This window comes from Acyrthosiphon pisum, chromosome A3 (genome assembly GCF_005508785.2).
Source record: "Acyrthosiphon pisum isolate AL4f chromosome A3, pea_aphid_22Mar2018_4r6ur, whole genome shotgun sequence".
Taxonomy (NCBI): domain Eukaryota; kingdom Metazoa; phylum Arthropoda; class Insecta; order Hemiptera; family Aphididae; genus Acyrthosiphon; species Acyrthosiphon pisum.
Window position 1 is genome coordinate 13268253 of NC_042496.1, and position 16796 is coordinate 13285048.

Consider the following 16796-nt stretch of genomic DNA (forward strand, 5'->3'; position numbering starts at 1 on the left):
AAAACCAACAGCACGCTATTGAGAATAGTGAACGACAATCTGCTATGCAGTGCTTGTGTAAGATGGAGACAACATACGGGTGTAGCGTCCTCTTTATAGATTGATTCAAATGTTTGATATTCTAGTACAAGTATTTATTATTTATCAAAAATATAATATATTCTTAGATTTTGTATAATAAATTAATGTGCTCTATGATGATATACTTGGATTCCCCTTCACTTAAATTTTATGAGTGAGAAATTATTTTTGAGAGTTTAAATTCTAGATTTGAAATGTTAAATTGTTATATATACTGTATACTCATAATAAATTGATTAAAACGTTTGATATTCTAGTACAAGTATTTATTATTTATCAAAAAATAATATTATATTCTTGGGACTTGTATAATAAATTAATGTGCTCTATGATGATATACTTGGATTCCCCTTCACTTAAATTTTATGAGTGAGAAATTATTTTTGAGAGTTTAAATTCTAGATTTGAAATGTTAAATTGTTATATACTGTATACTCATAATAAATTGATTCAAATGTTTGATATTCTAGTACAAGTATTTATTATTTATCAAAAATATAATATATTCTTAGAACTTGTATAATAAATTAATGTGCTCTATGATGATATACTTGGATTCCCCTTCACTTAAATTTTATGAGTGAGAAATTATTTTTGAGAGTTTAAATTCTAGATTTGAAATGTTAAATTGTTATATACTGTATATTCATAATAAATTGATTAAAACGTTTGATATTCCTAGTACAAGTATTTATTATTTATCAAAAAATAATATTATATTCTTGGGACTTGTATAATAAATTAATGTGCTCTATGATGATATACTTGGATTCCCCTTCACTTTAATTTTATGAGTGAGAAATTATTTTTGAGAGCTATTTGCAAATAATCATTAATTAAGTACTGTAGATATCTTAGAAAAATAAAATAAGTATTGTTTATTATTCAAATAGCATCTAGATATTGAACTAAAATTTGTATTTATTTGATTATCATATACCTATTTCTCTTAAAGAAGCATTAAAGATTTATTAATATTTAAAAAAAAACTAAACGTTATATTGAATTTTTGATACTTTTATCGTCTTAGACACATAAAATCACACGTTTATACGCAAACTAAATTTCAAAAATAAAATTTTTAGATTGGTAAATCGTTGTTTGAAGCGAGGAACTTTTACTTTACACGAATAAGATAGTCAATAACAATGAGCTGGTCCCAATAATGTCACGCGGTTATTTTACATTTCCTAATAACTCTTAAAGCACTCAATTTTTTTACATCGGATTTTCACCAAATCATTTAATATAGCCTTAGCTACAATAATTTAACATTTGTGTTGGTTGCTGTTTTAATAATAAACATTAATATCTAAGTAAAATCTCTTCAATAATTGTGGAATTTAATACAATCCATTTTTATAGCAAAGTAAATTTCTTGTATTCAATATTACTGTTATTTCCTATTATTGTGTTCCACTATAATGGTTTTATTAAATTTATTATATTATATTAAAAATGAATATATATGGAAGCTGCAATTACAGTATGATTCAGTATATAAATGCATGTAACAAAGTCTCAATAAGTTAACAGACCAGCACAATTTTTTTGAATCTTTGTTTCATAGGTCTTAAATTATTGTTTGATAATTTAACACAGGTTAACTATATTTTTTTTTTTTTTTTATTATTGGTTAAGCATCAACTATATAGGTTATTAGCTTACGTGTGTTAATTTCTACATTAAATGATTATATGTTATTGTACAATTCTATTTTTTTAAAGTATAAAATTATGCTATGAAAGTTTGAAAATGGCCCAATTGCTTCGTACAGGTTGTCTGGGATGTTGAACTCTTTTCTAGCTTCATTGAAGTTTGGGCAGTGGATGATGATATGTTTGATGGAGTAGTTTGTATTGCATGTTGGGCAAAGGGGTGGATCTGTTTTTGCCATAAGATGTCCGTGTGTCAGTTTCGTGTGACCAATTCTGAGTCGATTAAGAATCACTTCATTTTTTCTGTTTATGTCAGTGTATTTTGGCCAGAGTACGACAGAGTGTTTTATTTCTCTTAATTTATTTTCCGTGGTCGTGTGCCACTGTGAGTTCCGCAAATCAATACAGTATTTGTTTATGTTTCTTTTTATATCTACAAGTGAGGAAAAAGGAATGATTTCACCATCAGGACTGTTGACTGCATTTCTAGCCGCTTCGTCTGCCTTCTCGTTTCCCTTTATGTTGCAGTGACCTGGGGTCCATATAAATCTGATTTCTTTGTTTGATTTGGAAAGAAGGTTGCTAATTGAAAGAGCCAATGGTTCTGATAGGGTTTTGGATTGTAGATTTGTTAAGGCACTAAGTGAGTCAGAACATATATCGATTTTAGTATTATTGATATCGAGGGCTAATTGAACTCCTTTCAATAGTGCTAGGTATTCAGCTGAATAAATACTGCTTAATTTATCTTAATATATAATATTAAGTTAACTATATTATTATGTTATAAAACTTTATTCTGTGCCACAAGAGAATGCATATGGCTATTGGCTGTTCTTATAAATGACTGCGTTTTGTTGTTTTGAATTCTTAATATTGTCCAACCACTCGTCTATTGAAATGTCCTTGACACCGATAACAACAGTCGGTGCTCGCGCTAGTTTAGTGGTGGGAAAGCTGAGAGTTTTAGGGCCAGTATTACCATCTCCCGTTAAATTTAACCGGCCAAATTCGGCCGGTAATAAAATCTGTTATCAGTCGATTAAGCGTAATCGAAGCATACCGATGATTGTAATACTGGCCCTAATATTGTAATAATAGTTGTCTATGCGTTCTCTTGTGGCATGGAATATATATCTCAAAAATCACAATTTATTTATTGCAAACGAAAACAACAGCACAGATGACATTTAGTTAGTTTTTTTTATTTATATGTTGAAAATTATGAAATAACTTTTTTTAATTAACTTAGCAAATTGGGATCCAGTTTCTAATCTTTTGGATATGCCATGGCCTATTATTGCATTAAATTTAATATACACTAATCTTTCTTGAATTGTTTATAATATTTAATTGATTACATTTTTGATGTATGCATCATTAGCATTAAATATTAATATTTTTTATAGTGCATGTTATTATTGCCACTCCTGGAAGGATATTGGATCTCCTAGACAAAAGCATAGCTAAAGTTGATCATTGTCGGATTTTAGTTTTAGATGAGGTAAATACATTTTTATATTTATTCAATCACTCAAAAAAATGTATACTTAAGATTTTAACCAGTTAATTTGATATAATTAAATTTCAATTTAATAAGTGACTTTTGTTTTTAGGCAGATAAACTTTTGTCACAAGATTTTAAAGGTATGTTAGATCATATAATTTCGAGGTTACCATCTGAGAGGCAAATCCTCCTATACTCTGCCACATTCCCTCTGACTGTCAAACAGTTTATGGTGAGTACTTTAATTAAGTCAATGAAATTTCTTGACTGTAATGATACATAATTTAATCAATGTGTATTGTTTTGTTTTAGGATAAACATTTACGTAGTCCATATGAAATAAACTTGATGGAAGAGTTAACCTTGAAAGGAGTTACTCAGTATTATGCATTTGTTCAAGAAAAACAAAAGGTTCACTGTTTGAACACTTTGTTCTCAAAGGTATTAATTTATTAAAATGATCGAAAATTATTTTTTAACAAAATACTTACGTCTTTTATTCTTATTTATTTTAGCTTCAAATAAACCAAAGTATAATATTTTGTAACTCAACACAGCGTGTAGAGTTACTTGCTAAAAAAATTACTGATCTCGGCTATTGTTGTTATTACATTCATGCTAAAATGGCCCAAGCACATCGTAATCGTGTATTCCATGATTTCAGAAAAGGATCTTGCCGCAATCTTGTTTGTTCTGGTAATATAGTTAAATCTAATTTTCATCTTGAGTCCTTTAACACAATTTATTTTCTTGTAGATTTATTTACGAGAGGTATTGATGTACAAGCTGTAAATGTTGTGATAAACTTTGATTTTCCCAAAATGGCAGAGACGTATTTGCATCGTATTGGTAGGTCAGGCCGATTTGGACATCTTGGTATAGCCATCAATCTTATCACTTATGATGACCGATTTGCTTTACACCGTATTGAACAAGAATTAGGCACAGAAATAAAACCTATACCTAAAGTAAGTTATTTGCATACTAAAAATCATTTATGAAGGAAATCTTTTATAAGGCTTAGGTCATAATATTTAGCAAGTCATTTAAAATAAATAGAATTATCGTAGAAATTGCTAACATAATTTATATTCATCATATTACAGTTAATATAATAAGTTACTGGATGCTGTTTAATATTTTGGTTCTTAATGTATCCATTAACGGCCAATGCATATATTTTTGTCATTCTAAATACTTTTCTGTTCCTGTTCTCTGTAGCGCGTAATCCGACAATATTTTAAGAAATCTATTTGTTTTCAAAATTGTGCTAAGGTTATGCCTTTTACTTAACAGAAATCTGTTAAATTTAGAATGATCAAAATATACAGGTCAGAGGCACTTAATTATTAATTGTAAATTATAAATGAATTGTTACAAATTGTTTTTTTTTACCAAAATTTTTTTACTGCTAAAATAGGCTACAAAATACGCATTATTTGTTTGTGCTATATTTTCTGGTATGTTTTAATTATTATTAAAAAAAAAAAAAGAATTTATTTTTAAATATAGTAATAAAGATACACAGATGTATTATTACTTATTCCTAAATAATTAATATACAGTAGAACTTCCATATTATAACAGTCACCAAAGGGACTGTAAATAATGACCGCTATTTGGAGGTGCCCGTTCTACAGAGGTAGAATGTGTATCCTACACTCGACGGGACCAAAAAAATTGACCGTTAACAGAAGTTTTACTGTATTTTCAAAAATTATGCTTGATTTATTATATAACATTGTTTTTTTTTGTCTTACAGGTAATTGATCCAAGGTTATATGTTGCACGACCAGAAGATGTAGATATTAATGAAGAAATGGACCTTAGTAAATGAAAAATCCTCCTTCCCCAACTATTGTAAATATTTGTATCTAAAACAAACTCAATACCTAAATACTTAACTTTAAGACTCAAAGAACCCAAGATATATACATTTTATTTTTCAATCGATCCAAAGAAAAATTTGATTTAAAAACTATTTGCAGTTCACTTAAATTTTTATTTCTATTTCGTAAATTCATAACTAAAATCTCTTCTCTTCTTTTTTTTATTATTATTAGTATTATTTTATTTTATTTTCATTTCACAAGAAATTTATGTTGCCTTGCATGGTAGTACTGTATCTCTTTAAGGTGACTTAACTTCTTGGATCAAGCCTTTCGTGAACAGTACTACATACTTGCCACATTGGCAATAAAATATGTATATATTTAAGATAAAAACAAATACCCTCGCTGTTGTCCGATGTATTGTACATAAGAGTATATTATTTATTATATTTAAAAACATTAAAATTTATTGCTATTGAATTAGCGAAAAGATCTCTTATGCAAGTGCGGCTATTAACAATTGATCCAAATTGTGAGCTGAGAATACAGCTATCTCAGTTCCAGTACGAAATAACAAACTACTAAAAGCTGGAACCCGTCCTACAAAATTGTTTTCTTAGTATTGGTTTATGAAAACATTCACTTCAGCCCGATTGTTTTCTTACCAATTTAATTTTTTCTGGTTTAATTTTGGACGGTAAAATTTTAATTACTTTTATGTATTTGACCTAATAAATAAATCTTTCAAAAATTTGTTTCATGTTCATAATTTGACTTGGGATTTCAGGGCTGAAGTCAAATTATGTATGGGGGGAAAACTTCGTTAAATTTTATTTTTTTCTTAATGAAATAAATAAGTACCATTTTTGTTTCAAGACTTAGAAACTAAATTTAAAATTAAAATAAAATCCTTATTATAGTTCGACAAAGTTTGGTACTTGATTTTCTTTTTCAAAAAATAAAATATGGTGTTAGCGTTGCTGCGTTAATTAGGAGTTATATTACTGCTACATCGAAAAAAAAATATAAAATATTCATAAAAAATGGTTGTAAGTTACAAACAAATTTTATTTTACTGAATTAAAAATCAATATTTTAATCAAATCCGCCTACTGTTGTTACAGTTAAAATTATATTTGTTAATAGAACCAAATTCTATTAGACTTTCAATAAAATATTATAAGTTAACTAACATATGTAATTTTTATATCAACTATATATCTCGTTACCCGTTTAATTAGTGTATAACATATTATTTTCTCTATTATGTATTATTAAAATTCACTGTGTATCCAACTATTTTCATGTCAAAAAAATTTATTGTTATATACAAATTTTGTGTAAATTTGTTAATGGATAAAAAAAAATGAATTGATAACAATTAAATAAATCCAACTTTCAACCACCATTTAAGTTTTTTTTTTTATCCTTAAAACTATTCTACGTAATAATTTATTGTTCAGTTCAATCAATATTGTTGTGTGAATATATATTATACCAATATCATGAATATTTTTCAGAGCAACAATTTATAGTACTAATAAGATACTAATAAAATGTTTTTCTTCATTAAAATTTAAGACTAATACAATGAAAAATAAAGTATTGATTAATGTTCATTATAGATCCAAATATTGAACATATAGCTGAAAATTTTAGAATAATTTCTCAATAGATCCATAATAGTTAAAATAATTTTATTCAATAACTCATGGTAAATTTTCAAACTATATTGTAATACTTATACTTCAATACTTAAACAAATATTAGAATTAACAATAACATTAGTTGAAGAAGCTCAGCAAACCTTACCTTAGATTGGTTGGAGCTTATGGAAATTGAAAGAACTTACAACAAAAACCCTTCTTAAACTACCTGTATAAATGGCTAAGTAAAAAAAAATATTAGATCATTAAGTACTATAAAGATCATGAATAATTGCTAAGTATATTGAATTTAAATAAACTTATTTTGTTTCGATAATGTATTTACTTGGCGAAGAATTATTTCTTAAAAGAAACAAAGTGTGAATAATTAAATGGTGAAGGGGCGAAGGGCTATTAAAATATAACTTATCATTAATTTAAAAATAAATTATTGAAACAAAATAAGTTTACTTAAATTCAATATATTTAGCATTTATTCATATCACATCTTTATAGTGCTTAAAGATCTTATATTTTAGTTTACTAAGGGTTTTTGTTGTGATATCATACATTTTTATCGTTTTTAAATATTGTGAGTATTTACCACAGATATGTATAATGACTAGATACCCGACTTCTTCTTATCAATGACGCTGGCAGCCATTTACAACTAGGGCAAAATAGTATTATCAGTATATATGTATATATAAGTAAATATGTATATGAATAAATGTAAACATTGCCAAAGTTGCAAATGGCGTCGGGCATCATAATTTAATAGTGTTGTTGTATATGGAGTCGGGTATCTAGTTATTATACATATCTGTAGTATTTACACAATAATCTATAAGAACGGTACATAGGTGTGCGCAGGAATTATATAGATTATGTTATCAAGAAAAAGAACAGAAATGTTAGTGTTTTTGTATTGGATTATTTTTATTTTATACTGATATAGTAATAATTACGTATAAATAAAAAATTTCAAAATGTTTTTAACTTGATGGATTTTTTTAAAATCAACTGAGAAAAGCTAAATTATTTCAACTGTAAATTAAACTAGTTAAATTCATAAGTTCATTAGAAAATGAACTATTTAGCTAAGTTAAAAAGTTTAAAAAAATTAACTTTTTAACTTAACTTTAATTTTTTAACTAGTTAATGCCCACCTTTGCGTTTGGGTACACAAGACACGTTTGGGTGAACCTTATAAACACGTGATATTTATTTATTTACAATAGTGGTATACTCTATACTTTAACTCCAAACCAATTAATATCAATTACTTATAACTAATAATTCATCGCAGATAATGTTGACTATATTTTAAAAAAATACAGTGAGTTTAAAGTTGACAACAATATAGGGAATTATCTATATGACATCGGTCCACTTTTTGTCGGAAAAAAAAATATAGATGAGTAAAAAAATAAAATAAGATTTTAATAGAATTTTTGTAATGAATGACCAAATATTTTAATATAATATGACAAAATAAAATAATTAAAATATTAATAATAAAAAATAAAATAATACACATTTTTGAGAGACTATTAAGAGCCAACCTCCTCGCAGTGTCTCCTAGATAACGCTAATAGTCTCTAAAAAACAAAATTTAAAAGTATAAAAGTAAAAAATGTACATAATATAAACGTTGGTACCCAAACTAACCTTTGCAGACTTGCCGTAATTAAATTTGTTTGTGCGTCGCATTTGGTATAGACTATAGGTAATAGAAAACGGTATAACTCGAGAATTTGAAACAGCCTATTTAGGTCTGCATATTATGCATTTATAATTGTTATAATTTATAAATTGTAAATTTGTAAGATGAAACCACTATTGATGCAGTACTTTCAAGATATTTGGAAAAAATTACATCACAAACATACATATCATATTTCAGTTATCACAGGCCTGTAATTTAGATTATTGAATAATATGATTAATATAATAGTAATTAAATAGTAATAAAAATTTTCATTTTTATTAATTTTTCACATTTACTTAAATTCATTAAATACTTAAATACATTTACTTATTGATATTTACTTTTTTTTAATGATTCCACTAAAATGTATTTGTAATCTATAATATTTGTTGGAAAAGAAACTTCGTTTCTACAGAGTGTCCCATGACACCACTCACTTTTTTTTATATTATATTATACTATAAATTGTCTATAATACCTATACTCCTTCCCAATAAGACTAAAAATAGCATAGGTATAGGTACTTGACAAAAATTTAAATGACTAAAAATCGTACTTGTTTCATGAGAAAATTCATCACCTCCCGACTTCCCAGCCGGGATAGTACTTCTCTCCAATATTAAATATTTGGATTAGTTTAATATTACAAATAGTTGCTTTTAATTTATTGTAAAACTTTTTTTAAAGTGCATAGTTTTTCTCTTACCTCAACAAATGACTGCAGGACTAGTTATTTGGTTCCATTTTATAGATTCATATGTTTAGAATGTTATCATTCATCCTAATTTAATAATCGTTATGTTTAATGCCTTTTATTTATTATCATCTAAGATTTTTCCATTTGTATTATATATGTAATATTTTTTTGACGATACCTCATAAGTAATATACTATTATTTATTACAAATAACAATAGCTCGCTGTAAGTTAAACACCAGGAGATTAAAATACAAGTGATGTGAGTAAGTGTTAAGTAAAGTAACTAAAAACAATTTTCAAATGTAGGTTCTTCAATCGTTCGCTCCGGCCTTTAAAGTTTACAAGTCTAAGCTTTTATTTGAATACTTTATCGTCGTTATTTCAATAAATTATCAACATTTTTTTTCTAGTCAGAACCCAGGAGTAAAATTATTGAAATTTTGTAATTTTGTACTACAGACCAGACCAGACCGTGCACAGCTCAGAGTATTTAATCAGTATCCCATATACATGTTTTACTGTTTATGTACTAATAATTTCGGTTAAGTTTTTCATTTTTCTGCAAAGCATAACCTGGTAGGTAGGTATGCAATTTATTTGCGTAATATACTAATATTGACGTGACAAACTGAAACTTGGCAGAGAGTTGTATAGGAAATAGGAATGGGACAATATATATTACAGGTAGGTATATAAAACCATAACAACCAATTTGTAATTTATCATTGTAAAAGTTATTTATATTAATCGTATTACTTACCTTTAGTTTAATTTATATTTGTTTTGCTGTTTTCCTTGATATTTTATTGGTTAGGTAGGTAGGTACCTACAACATGAGTATCTTTAATTCAACTTTATCTGACAGTTATATATCTAGATTAGTTTTTGACGAAATTGAACTCAAAAACAATGTTAAACAATATATCAAGCATATGGAGATGTCTGAATGGTCTTTTAATTTTAATCGTATTTTCATCAGTCCAGGGAACTCATTTAATGTAAAATATTTCATAAAGGTATTTAAACATAATGTGTAATATGTTATTAAATAGTTATTAAAATATATAGGCAATGGTTAATATAGTGATAAATATTTTTAATAATTTATTATTATATTAAACCTTTAGTTTATATCGTCAAAGTTAGCTAAAAATAATCAGATGTCTAAAGCACATGACATCTTATCCAATTCGAATAAAGAAAATTATCAACTAATATCACAACAATGGCAATCAAATGTCACAGGGTCTCAACAGTCTGAAATTATAAATGAATTAAATTTAGGAAAAAATGACGAGTTTGTTGTTGATGATATTATTGATAGGTTAACAGGCATAGAATTTTTTAGGTGAGTTTTAATATATTATAATATAGGTAATAATATTTACATATTATTATTATTTTTCACATTGACATTTCAAATTTGAATAACAAAATATTTGGTTTTAGATTATTGAATATAGAACCGAAAAAACGGTTAGAAGCGATAATATATAACTATAGAGTGTTCAATAAAACTTTAGAAGATGACGAATCGTTTGAAAAATTAGATAAATTAAGCAATGACAATATCCAAACAGAAGTTCCATATGAAATATACATCGAAGCAGTAGATGATGAATCATTAAAATTGAAAGTGGGTAATATTAGAATATGGTCTATACAAGGTGTCACCAACCTTTTCCAAGAAGTGAACCGGGGCGTGTTCAATGGAGGGGGGCTAGAGGCTTAAAAGCCACCCCCAGGGACACTTGACAAACATAATAATATAATATGTACTTACACATAATTATAGTTATTGTACTTCTTAATTTTAGATCAGGCAATTCGTTATTTTTTTTTTAAACCCTCCTCTCCTACATTTAAAATTCCTGAGCCCTGCACCCTGGAAGTGAGCTAAGCACAACACTACAAAAATTTAAGTATCTTGTTAGCGACTACTATATTAAAAAAATTAGATATGTATGTATTATATGCAGCATTTTTTTTTTTTTTTTTTTATTTATAAAAATTTATTTACAATCTATATTTAATATAATACAATAAGTAAATTTGAGTAATAGAATTTTTGACATGAGTTCACATGATAAGAGAAAAATATCCATTGATATTACTCTTCAGTTAGTACTAGGTATAACGGAAAAATGAATACATTATATTAAGAGAAATGAAAAAAATAAAAATATGCAGCATAATAATAAATTGTACAATTAAATTTGTCTTTTATTATTTCTTCATTGTATGTTTTTCTTCACTAAGAAATACTTTATTTTGCATAGTAAGCGTAAAAGTTAGTTTAATATTATGCACGTGATCAACCGATATTGCAGGTATACTTAATTTTTGATACGATCGACCGATATTTTTCTAAAGATCGATCGCGATGACGCGATCGACTGGTTGGCGACCCTGTAGGTATAGCGTAATAACCTAAGTAAATAAAGTAACTACCTATTTTATTAAGGTTTAGAGAATATGGTTTGAAATTATAATAGATATTTGTGTTGAAATTAGAACGAAGTTGTGAGTACAGTAAACAGTTCCGAGCTTTTGGGGTTACTGAAAACCTGCGGTATCATAGTAATCGACATATCTAGTGATATTTCGGCATTAACTAAAGGAAAAGAAATATTTAGGTCATTAAAGAGTGAAATCGTCAACCTTAAAGGTACTTATGTTTCAAAAAACATAAAATTGATAGTGGTAATATCTACTGTCATGACTTGGGCAGGCGTCAATAAAAAAGTAAGCAAGTTATACATGCATAATAAATTAAATAAATAATAATAATAATAATAATATTTAAAATATAACTGTTTATATAAAAAGCATTATATGAGTGAACTTGATGTGAATAATAGAGTTCCAAATCCGAAATATATGGAACATTATGAATTTGAACTTGAAGTATTAGCTGTGAATGAAACCCAAGGAGTAAACATATTTGCATTTCGCATTTCATTATTTCATTGTACCGTAGTATTTACAATCAATTATTGAACCTGCAACATATTTGTTTATTATTTGTTTTTAGTTAAAAGAAATTGTGAAAACAATAATTGTTTGGGCTGGACTTACATATGGGTTTGAACAAGATTTGTTACAATTCGCGTTTGACTCAGCTTGTAAAACTACCGATGTATTTCCAATACCAAATAGCCAAAATCATTTACCTGTAATACACGTTGAAGACTTAGCTAGGTTTAGATACATATTTATGGATTTATAAAATAACTAAGTACCTACTATGTGTTTATTTATTAATTGTGTTAGGGTGATACATAAAGTAATATCCGATGATCAAGCATTGAAGTATCAACATATTTTTGCTGTTGAAAGTCCAATAAATACATTAAAACAAATCATCACTGTAAGTATCCAATTATAACTCAGCCATTCATCATGTGTATCATAAATAATCTAATGTGTTCGTATTTAAATAATATTTGTCTAGGCTCTAGCTAAGTCGTGCGATGTAGCTCCAATGGTTGTGCCATTAAATACATTCATGAATAAATATAAACTCAAGGTGAGCTAAAAATTCAGATTGTACCTAATTAAGCACTTATGTAAAAGTTAAATTTCGAAACGATCAGGGCATACATAAACAAATTATGTCAACCGATATTAAAGTCAATTCGAACATTAATCGATTGTGGCCTAATTTCGAATGGTACAACAATAAATCATCAATACTGAATTCAATGAAATATTTAGTTGAAACGTACAAAAGAGCTCATAATATTAAAGTGAACATTTTTTTAAAATAATTATTTTGAATGTATAATATTTTGTAGTACTGATTAGAGATAAAAGTATATTTTTTTTGTATAGAGTATTAAATTAATTGTACTCGGTCCCCCGGCTTCTGGTAAGACCAAACTTGCACTTCAACTTGCGCAGTATTATGGTTTAATCTATTTGGAACCAAAAAAAATAACTGAAGACTGTATTAATGAAATTGTGAGTTTGAAATAATTTATTTTAGTAAACAAATTATGCATGGTGTCAAATTATTTTGTGAAGAGAGAAGAAATAAGTTCACTGTACCACAAAAGTCAATTTACCGAGGATTCGGAAGATTTATTAGATGATGCTGATGACCAAGCCGAAATTAGTCCAATTATAACTAACAAAATATTAGAATTAAATAAAAAGCTATCAATTTTATATTCATCTATGGATGCCAATAATGATGAATTGGAAGATATTTATCTAATTCCGTAAATCGTTTTTACATTTTTCTTAAGTAGATACCTACCATCTGCAGCTATATTTTATAGGTTCTTTATTTTTTTTTATAGATTATTGAATGAAAGAATAGCACTTTTTAAACGTGGGTATGTCTTGGATGGATATCCAACGACAGTAGATCAAGCCAAAATGCTATTCCGATTCGATGATATGAATGTACTTCAATCAAATATAGATATTAATAAATTGCCCGGTAGGTACCTATACAAATTACAAATATATACATTTTTCTTTTAATAATACCATTGCGTACCTATATACCTACCTAGTCTACCTACCTACTATATAATATAGGTATATTATAGTTTAATGGTATATTTATTAATATAGTAAATATACACAAATATTGGCTATTTATCAAATGCTAGGTATATAAGGTATATTTATAATACTATGTATTTTTACATATTAATTGATGTGTTATTATTTATTATGTTGTAGATTTGACGGTTAATTTAACGCAAAACGTAGAGGGTGTTATTTTACCCGCTGAACAGAACAGTGATATCCATACAAATACAAACACCAATACGCTTAAAAATACAAGTGCAAAAAGACGACTCCTGTTCTCAGAAGTTGACATAATACACTCATCAAATTCTGAAGTCGCCATAGTATCTAATGTAGTTGCAGCTAAACCCATTCTAAAAAAACAAATTAAAAAAACCGTAAAATATTAACTATTTTAAAATATTAATGGACAATAATGTAGTAACTTGATTATTTTAGCAAACACTTAATTTGGAATGAACAAAATCATAATAATCTCTTGAAATTACTTAATTTTTATTATGCACCGATAAAGATGATTGAATCTCCATACTTTCCACTAAAATTGTATGCTAACAAAGTTCAATTACGAGAAATTGATCCAAGTTTTGAACAGTTTTTAAGTATAATTGTAAAGGAAATCAAATTGAATCAACAACATGGTGATTGAAAAATTATAGTAACATACGAATTAGTAATTAGTAATTACTTATTATATTACTATTTACTAACGTCTAACAATTTATTAATTAACAACTAACATTATTAGGTACATGAATGAGGCTCAAAATAATAATAATTAACTATATCAATGTAGGTAGGTACTATATGTTTTTTTCTGTATTGAGGTTAATAATTATAGGAATATTGGAGACAATTACTGACTTAAATAAAACGAATTCAATAGAGGAAGAAATAAACATTGAACATCAAAAATATAAACACAAACAACTCAAGGAAAAAGTAAATATCTGTTTAATAATATAATATATTATAATTTATAGAAGTGTCTCGAATAAGTTATAGGAGCTAAAAAAAATGTACTGTATAGACGTATAGTAAAGGTAGCGTGTAACTTGATATTTTCTCCGCTGCACGGAAAATCATTGAATGGTTTTTTAATAATTAATAATTATTTGTTATTGCATAGGATGATTAATTGTTTATTGTTTTTCCTTTGTGAATCATAGATGATGGATACCTATGAATTTAAATTATGATTACATAAAAATGTATAAGCGAGGTTGCTATATGGTAAGGTAATTATCTATATATTGTTCATTGGTTGCTGTGCAGAATATCCTTGTAGAATTCATCATGATATTAAAAAAAAAATCTTATCAATCTCAAAAATATATCTATTGTAAACGACAAAATATGCTCATACAAATGTTAAATATGCAAAAAATGTACTGTCTAAAATCTAAATATGTACGAAAAATGTATTAAATATAAAATAAGGTGGATAAGTAGGTATCATCGCTCCGCTGTACATTAGTTGTCGAGTATGTCATTGAATTATTGTACTGGATGTGTTATGTTTGAATTCAACGATAAATCATTGCATACGAAAAATGATTCTGAGCGGAGACGTTGTATCCTGTAAATAATACAATTTAATAATAATAAAAAAAATATATAAAAATCGAAAATATCTCATGGCTATAAAAAGCATAACTTTCCGGTAAAGTTTTATTTTTTGTAATAGGTAGAAAAACTTATGTGAAATCTTCTATTAAAATTTTTAATCTTAGCTATACATTTTTATTTTTTTTTTATAAATATCTAATTAAAAAATAACTAAGGTACAAAATTAAAAAAAATTCTCATGGTTATAAATAGCTTAAAAAGAATCAAAACAGTATGAAAATCTTACCATGTATGGAAAAAAGAAATTTTAACATTTGGTCAAAATTTCGAGGATCTAGGCGGTCATTCGTTTTCAATTTGCAACAAAATATGAAAAATCGTTATTTACCAGTGAAAATTCAAATCCAAATTCCGACGAATATTAAATTCAAACATTCATTAAAAATTAATGTTACTTTCCGGTAAACTTTTCTATATCGATGTTAAAGATACAACAATTTGTGGGGAATCTTCTATTAAAATGTCTAACGTTAGCTAAGAAAAGAAAAACTTTTATGAATTTCTAACTGAAAAACAGTGTGAAAAAACATTTTCGAAATTGAATTTTAAATGCATATAAAAAAATAACTGTGCTTATATAATAATACATCTTTAATATTTTTGAACTTCAATTAATAAAACTTATAAAGAACATTGCATTCAAGTCTCAACATTTTTTACTATGTGAAAAAGTTTTTATTATTGTACTTGTAGGAACTACAAATAACTAGGTACAAATAATCTACTATATAACGAAAAATACCATGTAATATTGTTTTAACAAAAACGTCTATGAATCTTACAGTTAACATTGCTAGAAGATTTTAGGAAGGTGACGGATTTCGAATACATCGAACGTTTGTCTAACGAAGAATATCTAATGAAATACGTCACTCCTATTTTGACTAAATTGATAGTTCAAGTTGCAAAAGTGAGACCAAAAAATCCTGTAGATTTTGTGGTGAACATAACTATATTATCTATTTAATATTTTGACATTTATGGAGCTATTATAATTTAATAATATGCGTATTATAATTATTACACTTGTTAGGCATATATGGCTCTTAAAGAGAATCCGGAAGGTTTACCAAACTTACCAGGCTATTCTAAGGGAGGTGTGAATATCCCAAAAATATTGGACCGCATGTTCCATTTGTATAATTACGATGAAAATGAAAGAAATAAATCAAAATCATTAATGGACGTTTTGATAGCACATTATACGGACGAAGAAGATACAAACAGCGAAGAAGAATTGTTTAAAAATTAACAAGAATTTTTATAATTTAGCCATAAAATATTATATTTATTTTGAATTCTTAAAATGACGTAAGCTCGTTATAGATATATTAATTATTTATTTTTATTGGTATTTGACAGTATAACAATAATAATGATATCCTGTATAATATAATATTAGATAGGTAGGTAACAAGTTTTAATAACTGCTCTCCTTTATGGGTCATGTTCTAGGCCCTAGGGTATCATATATGATTGCAAGACGTT

At 26.7% G+C, this 16796-nt stretch overlaps 4 protein-coding genes across 6 annotated transcripts in view; all 4 read left to right on the forward strand.

The window, feature by feature from the left end:
• LOC100161360 (ATP-dependent RNA helicase me31b) overlaps positions 1-6486 on the forward strand; it is a 10472-nt gene extending 3986 nt beyond the window's left edge. For both annotated transcript variants that reach the window (XM_008189580.3, XM_001951295.5), the window contains exons 6-11: positions 3149-3243; positions 3356-3478; positions 3559-3687; positions 3762-3942; positions 4003-4214; positions 5009-6486. In XM_008189580.3, the coding sequence (XP_008187802.1) occupies positions 3149-3243; positions 3356-3478; positions 3559-3687; positions 3762-3942; positions 4003-4214; positions 5009-5083 (815 nt within the window). In that variant the 3' untranslated portion in view covers positions 5084-6486. The remainder of the gene's footprint in view (positions 1-3148; positions 3244-3355; positions 3479-3558; positions 3688-3761; positions 3943-4002; positions 4215-5008) is intronic.
• Positions 6487-10266: 3780 nt separating this feature from the next.
• Positions 10267-11140, forward strand: LOC115034507. The gene is made up of 2 exons (XM_029491807.1): positions 10267-10482; positions 10584-11140. Exons 1-2 carry the CDS (start codon positions 10295-10297, stop codon positions 10864-10866), a joined length of 471 nt encoding a protein of 156 aa, XP_029347667.1. The 5' UTR covers positions 10267-10294; the 3' UTR covers positions 10867-11140.
• Positions 11141-11344: 204 nt separating this feature from the next.
• LOC100569374 lies at positions 11345-14108 on the forward strand. 2 transcript variants are annotated; one of them, XM_029491723.1, is made up of 7 exons: positions 11345-11879; positions 11964-12068; positions 12169-12335; positions 12408-12504; positions 12589-13097; positions 13161-13357; positions 13439-13553. In XM_029491723.1, the coding sequence occupies exons 1-5, from the start codon at positions 11853-11855 to the stop codon at positions 12670-12672; spliced, it is 480 nt and encodes a 159-aa protein (XP_029347583.1). In that variant the 5' UTR covers positions 11345-11852; the 3' UTR covers positions 12673-13097; positions 13161-13357; positions 13439-13553. The 2 variants fall into 2 exon arrangements, with proteins under 2 accessions (XP_029347583.1, XP_029347584.1); XM_029491724.1 differs by lacking the exons at positions 11345-11879; positions 11964-12068; positions 12169-12335; positions 12408-12504 and adding an exon at positions 13830-14108 and having other exon boundaries at positions 12687-13097; positions 13439-13581.
• On the forward strand, positions 14101-16597 carry LOC103310641 (adenylate kinase 7-like). The gene is made up of 4 exons (XM_008189581.3): positions 14101-14320; positions 14521-14621; positions 16093-16248; positions 16342-16597. Exons 1-4 carry the CDS (start codon positions 14194-14196, stop codon positions 16558-16560), a joined length of 603 nt encoding a protein of 200 aa, XP_008187803.1. The 5' UTR covers positions 14101-14193; the 3' UTR covers positions 16561-16597.
• The last annotated feature ends 199 nt before the right edge of the window (positions 16598-16796 follow it).